Source organism: Trachymyrmex septentrionalis, unplaced genomic scaffold, assembly GCF_001594115.1.
Source record: "Trachymyrmex septentrionalis isolate Tsep2-gDNA-1 unplaced genomic scaffold, Tsep1.0 scaffold32, whole genome shotgun sequence".
Classification (NCBI taxonomy): Eukaryota; Metazoa; Arthropoda; class Insecta; order Hymenoptera; family Formicidae; genus Trachymyrmex; species Trachymyrmex septentrionalis.
The window spans coordinates 4,223,702-4,243,404 of NW_017305485.1; the positions used below are offsets into that span (position 1 = coordinate 4,223,702).

General features: G+C 35.2%; 1 protein-coding gene across 1 annotated transcript in view; it reads right to left on the reverse strand.

Moving 5' to 3' along the window:
* Positions 1-4,361: 4,361 nt before the first annotated feature.
* LOC108750114 (5'-3' exoribonuclease 2 homolog) overlaps positions 4,362-19,703 on the reverse strand; it is a 35,608-nt gene continuing 20,266 nt past the window's right edge. The window contains exons 16-17 of the mRNA XM_018489372.1: positions 5,213-5,448; positions 4,362-4,546 (exon numbers count right to left, since the gene is read on the reverse strand). Of these exons, the coding sequence (XP_018344874.1) occupies positions 4,439-4,546; positions 5,213-5,448 (344 nt within the window). The 3' untranslated portion in view covers positions 4,362-4,438. The remainder of the gene's footprint in view (positions 4,547-5,212; positions 5,449-19,703) is intronic.

The window sequence follows — 19,703 nt, forward strand, 5'->3', positions numbered from 1 at the left end:
TTTACAGTCATTTTCAATGGCAATTAATATATTTGTTGAGAATTGAAAACCATATATAAGTATAAGAATTATTATATCAATAATAATAATCATAATTATGGTAAAATGTGATTACCGTCACAAATATCAAAAACTTTTTTTTCATTATCAGCATAAGTAAAATCAAAATCGAAAGTCTCGTTTCTACTCATTAATCAAAACTGTATGGTTATTTTTTTTTAATTACGGGAATATTTTTGAAGCAACGAACGTATAAATGTGGTTTTAACTGTGAGAAAAGTATTCGCATTTGTAACTATAATTACATGATGAAATAATTAAAGAGCTCCCTAGAACATTGCAATCATTTTTTGAGTGAAGTGATGTTTTAATTAAAAAAAAAAATTTTGTTTGTACGCATGTTCACAAATTTTTTTATTTCCCGTAAAATTAAAAAAATTTTGGATGCAACGTTCTTCTAAAAAGCCTTTCAATTATGATTAAAAATTTCATTTTTATATTTATTATTGCTTGTAATGATAGTAATAATAATTATATTTATAAGTTCTATAAAAAAAATGTATAGTTGACGCTGAAAATGACAAATTATGTTTAAATTATGCAATTGTAATCTTTTTTTTTTTTTTCGAAGCGTTAACCAAATATGTGATAATACTTTCATATTAATGTCGATTTTTAAATATAGAGGAAGATAGCATGAATTTTGGATGCGATTTACGTTCATTCAACAGAATCGTAATAAAGAATTTCTTTTAATCCTAATCAGTATTCTCAGGGTTCAGTTTGACATGGACATTTTCTTCAACTACATTAGAAAAAATTATTTGTAACAAATGTTTCTCACAACCTTACATATATAATTTTTAAATGACACAATCTTATCCTCGGATTTTCAAAATAAAAAAAATCGTTTAATTACGTTAACTTTAAGCAAAGAGCATTGATTTCAAGCACAACTGAATTACCCGCGAACTAGTTAAGAAAATTTCGGAGCGAAACGTTTTAGGGTTAAAATTCGATTAAAGTTAAAAACGAACCGTAGAACCGAGCTTCGGAGGAGAAACCGGGAAGGAACGTCTCGTCGTACCGTTGCGTGCTGCGGCGTGCCACTTAAAAAACAAACTGAAGAGAAAAATAAAAAGAATTATCGGCAGCTGCTTGATCTTTCCGCGCGATCTCGTATGCGTCTTACAAACGATTCTCGGGCAATGCCTGCTTATTAAACGGTGGCAGCGTTATTCTCGGATAGAGGGAACGCGAAGCGGGAAGGTAGAAGAAAGCCGCAGGCGGCGTGCACTTGGCTACTTGGCATTTACATCCACCATCCATTTCGCGCAACGGCTCTTCAGCAAACCCCCCCCTCGTTCTTCAAGCTTTAGATGCCTGCGTCCGCGTGCACGAGTGCGCGCGTTTTTACGTTACGTCGGCAAAGCGCGCGTACGCACGTTCCTCGTGCGTGTTCCTCGCGAGCGCGTATATGAAATGAGACGGGAACACGGAGACGAGGAAAAAAGCGAAGGGAATGAGAGAGAGAGAGAGAGAGAGAGAGAGAAAAGGAAAGAGACAAAAGGTAGAAGAGAACTTCGATGTGCGGTCATACGCGATCGTGCGAGGTGAGGGCGCACCTGGACCTTCGTTTCCATGTGCACCCAAGAGTCCTCACTGCCTTCTATTCCACAATTCAACCGCTCAACAGATCGCCTTCAATTATTTTTTTTCGCTAAGTTCCTTTATCGAGAGAAAAATTTTCAGCATTTGTGACAATAATTATAGATTATTATATGTATATATACAGGGTATTAGTTACGTATGTTACCATAACAGAGCGATTCTTTAGTTTATTTCAAGTAAAAAAATCCATATAAACATGTGTCCTAAACGGCTTTTAATTTCAGCGCTCCACGCATTTTTACAAATTATAGCGCAGATGGTAAAATTCTGTATGTGAAAAAAAATATTACATACTATAAGAAAAAAATTGAAAATTTTATAAAATTTCTTAACGCTCTATCAGTCTCCTTTCGAATCGGATTGCAACGATCATGCATGTACGAATAAGTATGTTGCGACGACTTATATGTGACAAGCCTCGCTGGGCTGAGAGAGTTTCGGACAATGGAGAGGAATCGAGGTGGGAGGCGTACCTGATAAGCGACCGCAACTACTAGTCTAGGGTAGATCTCGGTGCAGATAGAGCTTTATTTCATCAAAGGGACAATAACGGAACCGCGATAACGTCGATTGCCGTATGGGGAGACGCGTTTTCGCCCTTACAACGTACGCGATAATTTGTAGCCCGAATAAAAATCTATCGGTCCATAAATTCCTAATTAACCGAAAATAGCTTCGCTAAAAAGTCAATAAGATGTCGAATAATAAAAAAGGATAATAGGTTTCTTTTTCCTAAATAATGCACAATGTGTGTTCTTAATTTAATTCTATTAAATTATCTGCACTTAATTTGTTCTTTAGAAAAAAATTAATATCGATAATTATATTTAAGTTACGTGAAATTTTTATTTATTTTTATTTTCTTACTTTTTATATAAGATATCGATATATTAGTTGTATCCTAATGTTTAAAAAATCTCTAATATTTATTGGAAATTAATATCAGAGGTTAAACCGACTCGTTCGAGGAATGGCAGGAAAATATAAGAATTTATGGATAAGTGTAATTCAGTCATTCAGTAGCCTTCATTTAAAGAAATATCGTGTATTTCAATACAGAGTGAGAAATTCCAAATGCCTGTTCGGTAATTCGGTGATACATTGATCTATCGCTATACACCGGCACTGCATTTAACACGCATCGCTGCGTACAGCAGTTTCACGTGCAAAATCCAATGCAACGCAACGTTATATCCCTAAATCAACCAATATTTTAATGCGTTAGCCATTAATATACAATACACAAATTATATATTCGTCAATGTACCCGTTCTAATTGTCAAATATGACGAAATACAGAATCCTATCGATTATAACTATTATAGCAAAGAAAGAACAGTTTTGCTGAAGTATAAAAACTTAGGCTACAGATACAGATCTGAAGATAATTATGTTCACCCAAAAAAATATTCTACAATACCATTTATCAGTTTCGTGTTAATAAACTTATAATTTTGGGTGTTGGATAAAAAAAATAGTTACGTGTGTGCGTAAAATGCTCAAGCATGACGATAATGTTAACAGTTTTGATGTTCTAGCAATCAGCTTGAGCATCCTACGTAATAATCAGGTTATTTTCAGATCTGCATTTGACCTTATTTTTATATACTTCAGCAAAACCGTACATTCTATATACAATTGATTATAAACGTGTAACCTGATCGAATATAAGCGATGAAAAATATCAATATTGAAATTAATTTCATGACAGACTTCCGCCGATACGTCTATAAACACGAAAGCAAAAGTAATTAAGCGTATCTGTGTATCGGAAGGATGTACAATATCATTATCATGCGATGTTCAATAAATCATTATGCACCGTTTGATAAATTATTAAAAAGAAATCATAGTAATAAGGAAACAATATATAACCTAAGTAATAAAAGAATTCACGAAAAAAAGAATGAGATTAAATGTATTTTTTTTTATACAATTTAATCTGTCGTTCTTGAAAGTATCAGACTGATCGTTTGTAAATTTTTTTTTACGTTTTTTTTTTATATGACATAAATTTAATCCATGGTATGAATTTTCACGTCGTGAATTGTTTCCGACAAGTGCAGCAAATACATACACGCTATGTCAGGTTTTGCGCGTTTCCTCTCTGTTACGAATTTTCCGATAAATTGGAATGTTTCAGAGTAAAAATTTAACAGGAAAAGCATAAATGGATATCAAAATTTTCTTTTCTATTGAAATTCTGTTTTGATTGAATTGTTTCCTTTTCTATTGAATTTGAGTCGTACTTTAACAAAATTGTCATTCCGTTGCCATGCTGATTTTATAAATCGAAGATTGTGGTCACAGAAAATTTATTCGAAATTTGTCAGGTAAACACATATTTATAATTAGATATAATTTATAATAAAACTTCCTATTTCGTGCATTCTGCGTGATACATTTGTAATTGTAAACACTGATTTTTCACGTTTTCCAAAAAATTACAAATAGAAATAAAATGTTATCTCCGAGGCAACATCGCGTTAGAAAAGACATCCGTTTACAGCATTCGGGATTTGCAGTACTCCAAAAAACGCAGTGCTCGAGCAATGCCGATAATCGCGTATTTATTGCACTGAAAATTCTCCGAGTACTCCGGCCTGCCTCACTGCATTCGAATTAACGCATTCCTTTAGAACGCGTACTTTGACAATGATCCTTAAATATTAACTAGACAATTATTATGTGCGGTGATTTCTTATAGAAATCGTTCTTAACTATTATACGATGTACGACAAAATTAGTCGACCTCTTACTGTAACATCTACATCGATCGTCGCCATGCATCTCGGTGGCCTCCTCCACCTCCACCACCTCCACCTCCTCCACCTCCTCCACCTCCTCCACCTCCTCCTCGAGTTGATGAGTAATTCTATAACATGAGATAAGCAATCTCAGCTAAAGCTATCGTCTTATTTTAATGTGGTACTCTGTTAAATAGTTTTCTTTATTCCACAATATTATTTAGAAAAAAACAAAAAAAACGGAAAGCTCTTGCTTCAGCAACCTTTTTATTTCAAAGTCACATTTAATTGGCAATACAATTAAAAGTAAAAATATTAAAATATAGTTTTAGAAAAAACAATTTTAATTTCGATTTTTCCCAGTTTTATCACGCTTGACTCTTAATTTCAATTATGCTTTCTTAATATTGATTAGATATTCTTTACTTAATTTAGCAAGTATTATACGGCCTCCAAGAATTTTCATTACAGAAAGAATTTTGCTGAATCTAAAAATTTTCCTGCCGAAATATCTGAAAAATCTAAATACAGATCTGTAAATAATTTTGGATCACCCAAATAATGGTATATGTCAATCAATCTGGTAGCAATAAAAGAATGTCAAAACTTTTTACGCAAAATTTCTCATCACGTTTGACTGTCTTCATTGTTTTGATGCTTCAACAAAATTATTTTCAGATCTGTATCTAGCCAAATTTTTACACTTTTCAGCAAAAGTGTAATTCTTTTCATATACGCCATTCAGTTCATATTACACGAATGTAAGGCAGACAAAGGAAAATGAAGAAACATACCCCTCGTTGACTGTGGTAGCCGTGCTGTGCATTCTGGTGCTGTGTATTCTGGTAATTGCTCCGCGAGGATTGCTGACGATTATCGTAATTATGACGATGATACTGATAGTCCGAAGACGGATAATTCGACTGACGTATGCCATAACTTGGTCCTGATGCCCATGTTCTACGCACATGACTCGAACTGGCGCTGTTGTAGCCGCTGTTGTACCCGGACTGGTATTCATTCCGATAACCTGGAAGCAAAAACGCACGCGGGAATATTTAATATACATTAAATATGCAAAGGGAAAATATCCGTATACCTAGATTTGCGCATATTGAAATAATCGAGGGGTAATAAAGGCCCAAAAAGTATATCCGGCTTAGGATTTGATCTCTCAATAAATATTTTCATGAATTAGTTGCACTGAGAACGCGTAGTTATTCAACAATAATTAACATGGAGGCATGCGAGAGGGACGGGAAAGGGAGGCAGGCGGGCGCAATAAAGCTGGCTAGATGAATGGGAGCGTGCCGGCGCGTGTCCCTAGTTCCCAAATAATATGCAGCGTGCGTAGGACTCGGTAACGTCACTCGATAAGCACTCGGCCGCGCCGTGAAACGTCATAATAGCGCTACCAGGCCCATCGTTAATAAGGGATTTTCGAAAGCGCACTTGGACGGGGGAAGAAGAGCGAGATGCACGGCGTGCACACGCTCTCGATGTCGTCAATACCTACCGTTTTTCCAGTTTAAACATTTCCAATATTGCCGTTGTCGAGAAACGTCCGGATTCCCTCGCGCTCTTCTCTCTCAGAAGTCGATCGAAAAATTGGTAGCGAGACATAATGATTGCACTGACAAAAGGACAAAACAGGGTACGTCGCTGCTGTACCCCGATCCGCGACTTCCCACTTTTGAATATTCATAGCGCTCGAGCGTTCGAATTGCGAGATTGTCATTGCTTTATGATTGCGTTCAGGGGGAATCCGGAATAAGAGAAAGCATCGGCGTTTTGTTTGATGCGTCGCCACGGATGGAAGTGAATTTTAATTGAATTGATTGCGCGCACACGCGGCGCGTATATTCTTCAGTTAATTAACATTTAAGTTAAGCGTTACTCTTTGACAGAACTTTACGATGGACTTGATTATGCAAGGACATGTTTATTCGGAGAAAAGCACACAAATGATGGCAACTTTAATGGATAGGTAACCATACTATATATCTGTATAGAATTAACATTATACGTATAGAATAAATATTCATATAAATTAACATATATGTATATATGTGTAATTGAAAACTTTATAGTTACTGCAATGAACAAAATACGTCAAAATACGTCGAGCCTTTATAATTGTCCCACTACGTCTTTTTCTCCAGCAATAAATATACGCAGCGTGCGAAGTTGAAAGATCGCGATAAATGATCCCTCTCGGTGTTTTCGTGAGAGAATCGATGCAAAGACTGACCAGAGGGATCTCGCGGTTTGAAGGAAGTGGCGCTTGGCCAGGAACGCTTTGTATTGTCCGGTGATTTCTGCTTAGTACTTCGTCACCGTACTACATACTTCGACGCCAGCAGCATTCGCGCGAAGTGGCGTAACTCTTTAACCCCCGGGATTCAGCGGCCGTGCATACAAAGGCTATCACTGACGCACGATAATCGTATAGTTTGGTGCAGTCGAGCTCGTAATAGGAGTCGGCAAACACCGTCGATATCATCGAAGACTGAAGGGGCGATCTCGCTTTTGAATACCATACAGTTATAGACTCCTATCGTATCTGTATGTATGTGAGAGAGAGAGAGAGAGAGAGAGAGAGAGAGAGAGAGAGAGAGAGAAAGTGCATTACCCTTTCTCTTCCACCCCGACGTTTCCTCTCATTCTTTCGCGGCAACAATAACATCCCCCGTAGGTTCCAGACGGCCCGCGCCCAACGATTTCGACCCCCAACGGTAATCCTCACCCACAGCCTCCGATAGGGGAAAGGAAGGAGGGTTTAACAGTTTACACGTCGGATCATCCCTCGTTATTGTTGCGTTTATGATAATAATGCACCGCTACAGCCGGCTCGCGTGTTGCTCGATTCGTTTCAACCCTACCGCGAACCAAACTCGAACTGTTCGAATGTGTGTTCAGATAGGTAGTTAATTAGATCTTCGGCATGCGATACATTCGTCGAAATCCATCGCATTAATCATTCGTGAACGCTAAAATTATTTAACCAGAGAATAGTCTAAGGAATTAATAAACGAATTTAGATCCCAAAACATTATTCTGCAATATTAGTAATAAATATAACAAAAATGTTCAAGTATAAAAAGATCAACATCGCAAGGTATACAATAGTTTAAGAACAATTTCATTTTTGAAGAAAGGAGAGATTCTTTTCTGATTTTATTATGTTTTAGAAATAGTTATTGAAAATATATATTGTTCTCTTCGCGGAAAAAATCATTTGCTGAAGTATCGAAAAATTTAATAAGATACAGATCTGAAAATGATTCGATAGACTACCATAATTATGTAGAATCTTCAAGCATAATGAGCAAAAAATTTTAACATTTTAGCAATCAGTTTTTATTAATTATTTTGATGGATTTCTAACAAAATTATTTTGTTTATTATCTAAATCTTTACCGAAATCGTTCTTTTTGTGTTTTTAAAATATATAATACATAAGAGACTTAAAATTACGTGGAAATTTATAAGCTTTGCTGAAGTATCTAAAAATCAGATAAATACAGAGCTCTAACAATAATTTTATTAGACTATCAAAATAATTATGTAGGAGGCTCAAGCTGGTTACTAGAATATCAAAATATTCTGCCAGTTCATTCTGATCATGCTTAAGTTTTCTATATAATTATTTTGATGGTTCAACAAATTATTTTCAGATCTTCATTTAAATCCTTCTTTTATCTAAATTTTTAGACACTTCAACGAAATGGTTCTTTAAAGTTCTTTATAAAAAACATAAAGAATAAAAAATAAAGTAAGTGTGGTGTAAGTGTATACAAAGAATTTCCTTCAGCCGAATAAATATAATTACGTGATACATGGCAGAATATTTTGTGGTTTGATCGAAATCGAGGGGGAGATTATTTTTCTATGTACCAAGCAAACATAATTAGTGAATATTCGAAGACAATAAAATCGATGTTTGTTCAAAATAGATCATCGATTTATATAACAGTCGAGTGATTCGAGAATCATTAGAAATGAGGAAAATGGCGTTGCGTCCAGTTACCAGACGGAACTTCCACCAATTTCGAGCCGGAGCCGAAATTGTATTGGAAGCCAGACGGAAAAGTATCAAGACCCGAGAAAGAAAGACGATTCGTTTATATGTATGTATACGCGCTACAGTGGGTTCCTCGCTACGGGTATTGGATTGGATTGGATTGCCGCGTCAGCAGTACAAACACTCAAAACCTCGATGTGGGTCGGCCTCTCCCGTTCCTGTTTCAAACTGAAATTACACTTTCCCGTCCACCACGTTCGACCTGCCACAATATATAGCTACGTGTTTTCCCCCTTGGCTGTCATCTTTTGTCCATATCGAACTTATAAATAATGTTCACGAGTCCGTTCCTTATCTCTCGATTCTTCAATGATGAACTTGTCTTCACGTATCATTTTATTTAACGTGAGCTTTATGTATACTTTTTGGTTTCTACTTCACGTTTACGAGTTTTTATCTTTTGTATAAATAAAGAGGTATTTTTATCTCATTATTTTTCGATGAGATCGAAAAAGAAATGATGTTTGGATACGTAAAGTAAAAATTTCAAGTGACTTAGATAATTACAAAAATTACAATATCCCAGATTTTCCGGTTGTCATATTATATGCACAACATTATTTCGAAAATATTTCTCAAGTATCTCTCATATTCAAAGTAAACGAAACCAGTAATGTGCCGAAAATTTGACATTAATTTGATATCAATAAACAAATAACGATTAAAGCGCATATATTCAGAAAAGGCAGTGTGTTCTTAGCGTTTTAGCAAGCAAATATGAATCAATGTGAATCGAACTGATTAATTGTGAATTAATTACTTGGAAAAGTATAAAGAAGATATTAAAATCTATTAATACTAGATAAAACGGTTTTAACTATATGACTAAACAATTTTCAGAATCGAAATTAATTTATTGCTACGCGAATTAGTCTTCGACAAAACATTAATTTGTCTGTGCATTATGAATGTCGATTTTCACCATCAGCCAGATGACTAAACCTTGACCTCTGTTCTTTTTTTAGAAATCGCTAACCTTTCTTTTACTTACACATAATTCCTATGAAAGCAGTTCTCTCCCGATCTTATATGCTTATGGTGGGTGTAGGTAAATATTGTACAACACGTGTAAGTAAAAGGCATAGGCTACATAAATGTTCCCTTCTTTCTCTCCATCTTGTCCTCCTTTTATGTAGAAGCTTGTACGGAGCATCTCTTATCGATCAGAGACGTGGAGAGAAGTTGAATGGAGTACCTATTTCAATTTTCCATCGTACCACGAATCGTAATTTTTAGCCGCGAATTTTTAGCCACTTTACTCGGCTTTATCCAACGGAACAAGAAAATAAAGAATTATCCAGTTATATTTGTTCAATAGATTTTTACTTTCTCGTTTAATCGAATTTATCGAGTTCAGCTTCAAATACGTCTAATTTATAAAAAAAGAAATTATCCAGAGTAAAGCAAAGTTCGATAGAAACATTTTAACGCGTATAATAAATATGAGATCAATCGATACAATCAGTTCTCTCATATATATTAATGTTTATATTTTAAACGAACCATATCTATATGAAAGGTGTGTTTATAATATTCCATCTCTTTATTGAAAAATATATTTTTATAATTTATTTATTTTATTATTTGTTATCTTTCTCTCTCTTTCTCTCTCTCTCACATTTTTGTTATAAATTAAAATTTAAAAAATAATAAAAATTAAATGTTTTTATACAAGTACTTTAAACATTCAAAATAGCTTATGTAAAGTTTCATTGCGATTCATCGATTAGTTACAAAAATTCGATAAATATTTTGTTTATTTACGTGAGGACAACTAATCTCTGCATCGCAATGTAACTTTATATAAATCATCTTGAATGCTTAAAGTACTTATAGAAAAAAAATTGAGATTTTTGTATACATTACTTTATAATACATTTCCATGTATTTCTATTAGAGCACAGATAAAACAAATATTATTTCTTACTCTGAAATAACTTTGGATCCAGATGATAAACCATCGCTTTTTGTGTATGTTACCTGTTTTAAATGCGATCTAGAATGATCTCCAATTTTTGTTATCTTTTACTATCTTGAAATATCGATCATATCTCCTTAAAAACATCTCGCTCAAAATTTATCAAGGCCATCACTGAAGACGTTGTAATCGCGGTGATTACGTTGCTTATAGGCTTATAGTATGTATTACTTATTAATTTGTGAATTTTAAATCTTCGTATTCAGAATCCGAGCGGCAAAGCTTACGTGCAACGCTAAGAAGAAAGTAAAAGGGGTGATGGAAGCGGGACAAGGGGAGAGAGAGAGAGCCCGCATGTACGAACTACCTGGCTGCAAGAACAATGCGTACACGTTCTCCCCCATAAAACTCAGCACCCAATGGTACAAGATGGCGCCACCACCAGACCAAAGTACCACTCGGGCGATTTCCGGTGGCTTTGTTCCGCCCACCACTCTTGCGGGGCACAGAGCGGGAGAAGACGAAGAGGAAGGGGGAGGATCGATGGAACCCGTGGATGAAGGCGCGCCTTTGAGGCCACCGCGTGCTTACGATGCGTGTGCGTAAAATATAAAAAGGCTTTTCCTCTATGAAGCCAGTTAGTCAGCATACAGAATTTTTCCGTCGCGCTTCTTGACGCGCCTCGCCCCCACCCGTCTCTCTGTTCGAGCTATCTTCTTTTTTTCATTATAATATTTCCGTTTGCTCCTCTTCTTCATCTTCACCTCTTCATCTTTATCTTTAACTTTTTGTTTTCGTCTTCGTAGAAAGAACGATTTTGCTGGAGTAACAATTTAGTTATAAATACAAATATTTAAAAATAATTTCATTGGACCGTTAAAATAATGATGTAAGATGCTCAAATATGAACAAAGGCTGCAAAGAATTTTGATATTCTACTGACAATGAGAGTAAAGTATTTGCAACCATAGTTGCATGGTTAGGAGCTCTATTTTTACTTTCACGTACAAATATAAAAAATTGTACTATAAATTATGATAATTTCAAATATTAATATAGTAAAATATCAAGATATAAATAATAAATAGAATAAACATTTTTATTCAACAAATGCAATTGTAACTATAGTGAATATAATAATTTTCTTAAATTTACTTACTATTTATGTGGTAATAATAACTAAAAAATATATTAAGAAAAAAACCACAGATTTTCAAGAAGTGTGTGTGATTATTATTAATAGCACAACTGATATATTTGCATAGTTAAAATAATTATAAAAATATATTGCCTCAAAAACTGACTATAAATTATAGTAATTGCAACCATTTTTTTTCTCAGTGTCTAACAATCACTAGCAGTTTGAGCATTCTGTATAATTATTTTAATAGACCAATAAAATTATTTTTAGATTTTCATCTAGAGCTAAATTTTTAGATACTTCAATCAAACCGTCCGTGCATCATCTTCGCCGTCGTCTTCGTCTTTATCTACTTAAGTATACCATCATTACGTCGTTTTCGACTTTGTCTTCGACTTCGTCTCTTCATCATCATCTATAAAATCTTTGTATTCAGCTTCGTTTCCTTCTTCCGCATTTTCTCCCCGTTTTTTTCGAACAAGTATTCGTGCAGGAGTTTGCGCTGCAGAGAAGAAACGAAGCGGCTGCGACTCCAAGTTCTCCACTTTCTTATTTCTTCCATCCCTACTTCCGTCTTCCTCCACTCGCGAGTCGGCGGTAATGGAGGCCCTCGAAGGCGGCTCTTCTAGCGCCTCGACGAGCCGGTCGACGAAACGAAACGGAATGAAACGAAATGAGACGAGACGAGAACCAAGGCGGCATTTACTTCCAACGATTCGCGAGATTCCTCTTTTCGCTTACTCTTTATTCCCTCTCTTCTTCTCTTCCGCCCCTCATCTCGATATTTTTTATTCGTTCGAGGAAAAAAATGTAACGCATGCTCCCTTTCAGAGATACTTATTTAATTTATTAATATATTAATAAAACAGAATTAATATATGAATGCGATTTCATTCACATTTATGTCGCGACGAATTTAAAAAGCTTTTTTTCTTGAACGAGAAAATCGCAAAACCAGCGATCTTCACATTACAAGTAATTAGAAATAAAGCGCTTTTTGCGAATTAAACTTCATATATTAAATTTAATAGAAAATTTATTAAAAAGAGAGAGGTGAAACAGTCTTAACCATAAATATGAAGCACCCTCCACAAATTGACGTTCTATATGTATAAAAAAAAAATTAATTAAAAAATAGTTTTATTGAAAAAAATATTTATTTTTATAACAATTTTCATATTTTGTTGTTTATAATTTCAATTAACTTACACAGCCTTAACATAGTAATTGAATATAATAAAACAAAATTACACAAATAATAAGTATAACTAATAGAATAAAAAATCTATAAATAAACCTATATATTGATCAGTGAATAGATAGAATACAAAACTTATGAAGGTAAAATAAAATTAATTGATTACGCTTGTAAGCTGCCATTCTAGCGCATATATTAATTTGCCTTATTTTCTCATAAGTATTTAATGTGTGACCCCGAACACTTTTAATATGAAATATATATATGCCAAAAAATAAGTGACAGATAATTATTTATTGTGTAGTAAGATGTAACATAATAAAAGAGCAACAAAATAACAATCCTATAATATTAGTTATATTAACCTAAACACTTTGGATTACCCTAAACTAAATAAATAAAATCCATGATACCCCGTGACTTTGTGCTATTTCAATTTCCTATAAAAAATTCATATTTCATAAAGATTCACAAAAACAAATGGAGGCTATATTGTGTAAGATATTATTGTATTCTTTAGCATCGCGTTTATTTTTGGACTGTAAATGTATCGATCTCTTTGCTGCGAAAACTGCACCACGTGTCAATTTTAGAACGAAATCGTGATGGGCGATATATTGAAATTACCTTGACCAAAGCATCCCATAGGCGCATGTTTATTTCGATAGACGACAATCCGACGGTAACAATTTCAAAACCGTACCTGCTAAATGTTCGGCCGTTTGTCGAAACAATTCAATCTACGCCTCGATGAGCTTTGGGAATCAGCGAAACCGAAACTCGAGTGCGGAAAAGCTCCGATTTCCAACCGGCTCGTGAGTATTCAGCAGAGCTTTCCAATTGGCGTTTCGATATCGATGACTGGACGAGTCCCGCGGTGGCACGGAAAGAGATGGACGGAGAAGCCACTCGTTCCCGTTCGTTTCTGTGTGACCGATTCTATCTACATTTAACGACCGCTTTACTAGTAGGCGTCCGTTAAAGCGGAAATACGCGTAATTATCATGTCCTTTGCGACTGGAACTGAATACAAAGTATGTATCTATTTGGATAGAATGGCTCTAAATTCCAAATAATTCGTTTCCTTCAAAAACTTCTACTATTCGTGTAATTCAATTAATGTGCGCATATCTTATAAGCGTGCATTGCAATATCATCAATAAATATACGAGTATTGAACTCAGATAAGTTATTTTAATAGATTACATTTATTTGACAGCAAACTCGGATAAAATAGTCATAATTTTTTAAAACCATATAAATGCTGAATGGTTCTTTTTGGACACCCTGCATTTGAAACCCTGTAGATATTAAATATGCGATAAATTATCAGCACGATACTTTTTCTTCAAGTGCTGTCTTTTATACAGCGTGTAAAAAAAAAATCATTTAGCATTTATATGGTTTTAAAAAATTACGATTATTTTACCCGATTAGTTTACTGTCAATATAAATATAATATATTAAAATAATTTATCTGATTTTCAATGTATTATTTTAAAAAATCATTTATAAGATCCACACCATGAAGCATAAGTACTGAGAAAAAATTTTGGTTGAAAATGGATGAATCAGAAGATCATAACAATCAGAATTCTGCGCTGAAAGAAAAGATTGCAGCAAGTTAGATGGTGAAATATGGCATAGCATTTCCAATAGGTAGTAGCAGCCAATTTTTGGTTGCGTTAGTTTATCGAAATCCTATACTGACATTGCGGATAGGCTAAGGCAACCAAAAATTAGCTGTTGCAACAAAAAATTTGCTGCAGCAGCCAATCTTTTCTTTCAGTGGATGGTTATATCAATTAGGATTATAATAGATTTAACCAGAAAATTCTGACTTGTAACCAAAATGTTTCATTTAACCATTTTTTTTCAATGTAGAATGCACAAACTGGTGAAGCTTTCTAGAAAAACTTTACGCTTAAAACTTTTTGCAGCATTATTATCGATACTTAAACGTTCTAATTATCTTATTTTGATAATTATTTTGATATAATCCAACAAAATTATTTTCAAATCTGTAATCCTAAATGCTCAGATACTTCAACAAAAATGTTCTCTCCGTGTGTATACGTCTAAAAATCATAGCTCACATTGATATGCGTAAGAAGCACACTTGCTTACTTAACGTGCATATCTACGTAGCATTATGTAGTATTATTAAAAGGTACAGAACGAACAAGATTTTCGACGATTTCTGAGTTTCGATTCTCAGCGACGCGACGCGGTTTTGCAGGCGCGAGCATTTCTATCTCGAACGTTTTTACCTTCGACCGTCGCGACGCGAAGCATTCGGTGATGGCAAACGCGGAGAAGTGCGGGGGCAGGGCGGGACGGAGCACAAGCAGAGGAGAGCGAGACAAAAAGAGGGAAGATCAGAGAAGGAGGAACACTTGACCCTCTGCTTGGCTGCCTGCCGCACACAGCTGATCCCGAAGCCGCTCCAGCGAATCCTCGGTTCGCGCGCGACGTGCGTTAATAAACGTATCGAGAGTGTGTTGGTAACTTGATCGTCCGTGCTCTCTTCCTATTTCTTTTCCACTGTTCCTTTCCGTTTTACTTCTCTCCAACTAATTCCTCCTTATCACTTCCTCTCTCTTTTTTTTTTTTTTTTTGCCATCCTCGATGCCTTTCCGTTCCGTCTCTCTGCGAGTATTCTTACTCCTACTCGAAGTTCTCTCACAATCGTCGATTCACACGACTCCTCTCTTTCAACTTTGTTCCGTCAGCTTTTCTACTTCTCGTTACTTAAATCGTCCTATCTCCGTTTCGAATTCAGTAATCAGTTCGCACGCGCGACATGAAAGTTTACTTCTTAACTGATCTGTTTTTTTTTTTTTATTTCGAGAGCTACTGATTGTAGTACGATCTTAGTAGTTTCTAAGGAAACAATTTTAAGGAATTAATCTAAAATAAAGAATTCTGAAATACTCAAAAATATCTAACGATTGTACAAGGAAAGGGCGGTTTTGCAAGTATTTTAAGATATAGCTATAAATGCAAATCTGTAAGTAATTTTGTCGGACCATATAAATAATTATGTAACGATCAAGGCTGGTTACTAGAATGTCCAAACTTTTTATAGCATTGCGCATCATTGTGTTTGATGAGTCTACATAATAATGTTGATAGTTTAACAAGCTTTATTTCCAGATCTGTATCTAGCTAAATTTTTTTCTTCAGCAAAATCGTCTGTTCATACAGACACTGAGATAAATGTCTGACGGACGAACCAGAAGATTCTGATTATATCAACTAGAATTCTAACAGACTAGAAAATTTTGATTCATCCATTTTTTTTTTCAACCAGAATTCAATTAATTCAACCAGACATTTTTCTCAGTAGAAATACATAAAAATATCGTAATATTCACATAATGAGTAATTATTAAAATTGCACGGTATTTTAATACGATTTAATATTTATAATTTAAAACGATTTGATATTTTTAACATGATTGAGAACGCCATTTAATATTTAATTTAAAACAATCAACGTTATCTTCGCTTGGAATATATTTGCAGTGAAACATTCTTTCGAAGTACAACGGATTGATTTTGTTACGAATGCACTATAGTTTTCAATAATAAAAACATTGTAAACGACATCAGGACCCGAAAATAGTCGCACTCGTCGCTTCCGCGACGATCCCCAAATTCCGCGGTTCTTGCATCCATTCTCGTGCTGCGTACGCAACCTCGGAACATATTATGCGTGTACGAGGACAGATGCCTATATATGCGTACACCCATACACCCTCGTAATTTATACGCACATTTATAGGGGAGCATCAGGAGAAAGGGGATGCGTGAGTAACGTGTTGACTCTTGCGATCGTGCTCCTAATTTATTTACCATTTTACAGGGGAAGTCGGATTTTTCGACCTCACGGTTGGCGAAACTCTCTCTTTTAATATCCGAGATGTTCGAATCTGATCGAACACGGCCACCATTCATATTTATCCGGAATGAATTGTTACGAATGAAGGTGGATTTATTTGCATGCAGAAAGAAGAAACGAACCGCCAGAAAATCAGTTAATAATTTTGATTTCGCGCGACGAACACACGCGTTGTTCCTAATTATCTCTGAAAATCGGCTGCGTTTGCAAAACTACAAGTTTCGCAGTTGATTCTTTTCCGCGCGCGAATATTTCGGAAAGACGACTTGACTCGCATATCTTTCGTATATCTCTGGCCAGACACGCCAAGCTGCGAACGCTGCTCGCTGGTGAACGCGAAAGAGACACAACTCGGTGGCAGTCGTGTCAGAGGCGACCAATAAATTTATCGAGCGGGTGTTGGCATGGAGACTGCCGGACAGAGCTCGGTTGGATGGCCCGGAGGGCGATGAGAGGGCACTCGAGAATCCTCCATGAGACCGTCACGGAGAAATTGGAGGCAGCTACGGCACCCACGGCACCCATGGCCCAGGAGAGAAGGGAGGAGAGAAGAGGGACGTGTTCGAAGGTAAACTGTACGTAGGTGCGCGGAAGTAAGAGAGAGAGACAGACAGGACCGCAGAGCGGAAGTGGGAAGAGGAGGAAGAAGAGGAAGGATATCGATTCCTCGCGGTGATCCAATCAACGATGGCGCCTTATCTGGCGCCTTTACCGGCGTTATAACTTATCTCCCGTTGGTGATATGATACGTTCTCGTTTGGCATCGTGCGAATAATTTTTAGCTATAAGCCTGTATAATTAATTGCGAGATCTAACTTTCCGAGCGACAACGCACGGAATGTTTATCGTTATAAGTATGAATGTTTGTGTTAATCTTCTAAATCAATCTAATCATAAAAAATTTATTATTTCACGGAGAGGAGGATTTTGCTAAAATATATCTCGAAATTTAGCTAAACTTGAAAATAATTTTGTTGAACTATTAAAATAATTATGTAGGAAATTTCAGTATACTGAGCAATGCTGCCAAAAATTTTGATATTCTAAGTAAGCCAATTTCAGTGTCCTATATAATTATTTTGATAGTTTAACAAAATTATTTTCAGAAATCACGCTAAATATAAACGTTTATTAAACTAAATTAATCTAAACATAAAATTTATTAGTGAACGGGAAGAACGATTTTGCTGAAATATCTAAAAATTTAACTAGATCTAGAAAATAATTTTGTTGAATCGTTTCGTAATTATGTAGAAAATTCAAACTATAATGAGTCCCGCAAAAAATTTTGAAATGGCATCAGCTTAAGCGTCCTCGTAATTATGTTGATTCAATAAAATTATTTTCAGATTTGTATCTAGCTACATTGTCTGAATCGTTCTTTTTTGCGTGTCTTTTATTTAAAATTATATAACTGATATAGTTCTCTCTCTCTCTCTTGAAGTATATATAATATTTATAGCACACAAAATAACTTCGTCTCCTAAATTTAAAGCCTAATCATGACAGCGTCCCGATAGTTTGAATTAGAATAGGATCAGCATTAATACTATTCGGAATACTACGGAATAATATTATTTTATAAAACAAAGAAAGTCTCGTAAAATTTAGGGCGGCAGAGAATCAGACTAAAATAAAATAAACTGAAATTCTAAACTAAACTAAAACTATATAAACTAAACTAGAAACAAGATTACTTTAAAAGATTTGCAACAACTTTCAAAGTTTGCAAAGTTTATTTTTTGTCACCTAAACGTTAACGTTAAATAACATTTAACAAAGACATATATTGATTAAGTCAATATAAGAATTTAGTGGGAATGATTAAATATCCAACTGTAAAGAGAAAATATTTTATAATGATATATTCTGTAAAATATCAAACATCACGTACGTAAATTAATTTTTCGATCATTTTCCCCTGATACTCTGCCTAAATTTCTGCGTAACATTTATACGCAGAAGATTGCGAGAGATGGCGGCGCCCAATTTATGTTTCACGCATTTATTACCACGGAGCCAATATTTTCGATGTTTATGACAGAGCAAAGCGAATATCGGAAAAATCCGGGAAATACGAAAACAGCAGAGGGGAAAGGAAGAGGGAAATATATTTCCCATAGTTAGCTACTTGCCCGCTCTTCAGATCAAGCCGATTGCGCTGTTCAAATCTCGCTGTCATTGTATCGGTTTTTAACGTAATGGCGCCCGGGGAAAAAATGCAATGCACTCTTACGCTTTCACGTATACTAGCCCTTAAACGCCTTTTCGGTATGGCATATCCGGCTTTCTTTTTCCAATGCTTTTCCAATATTTCTTCCATCGCTTATAACTTTTTTATTAATAAAGACATACATTTATTTACTATCATTATGTTCCTCAATGTCTGGCGTTTCGATAGAAAACAATTTTTTTTACAATATATTCGTTTTTCATAAAAGTTATAAACAATCGAATTGAACTGAACTAGTTATGCCCACTTCCAGTGTATTGTCCTGATAGCAGTGGTGTGGCGTTTAAAAGCTAGAATCCATTTGAAGAACGTGCAACAAAAAAAAAAACTAACGAAGGAATCGAAGGTGGATAATTAAGCTCATAGTTTGAGATAAAGAGAAATCATGTGTAAACATAAACTTCTAGATTAAATCGAAATTTTTATCATGATTCACGGAATAAGAAAATAATGTAGTCTTGAAGAGATTTTAGCGAAAAGGACTTTCGGGCTTATTTTGATCATTATTTTCACATCGAGTGCCTCGAAAATATGGATTTTTCCTACTGATGCCACGCTCTACCTACGTGATACCACTTGAAACATTCAGTGCCGGACGCACTCTTCAATCGTTGATGTAGCATTGGTAGCAGGGGAGGGGGGAGGGGGGGATGCACAAAATTCTAATTAAAATTGTAAACTTCGATTTATTTTTTTTTTTTCGTTATATATTTTCCTATTTTTCTTTTCCCTTTTATTCATTTGCTTTCACTCCATTCTCTCTCTCTCTCTCTCTCTCTCTCTCTCTCTCTCTCTCTCTCTCTCTCT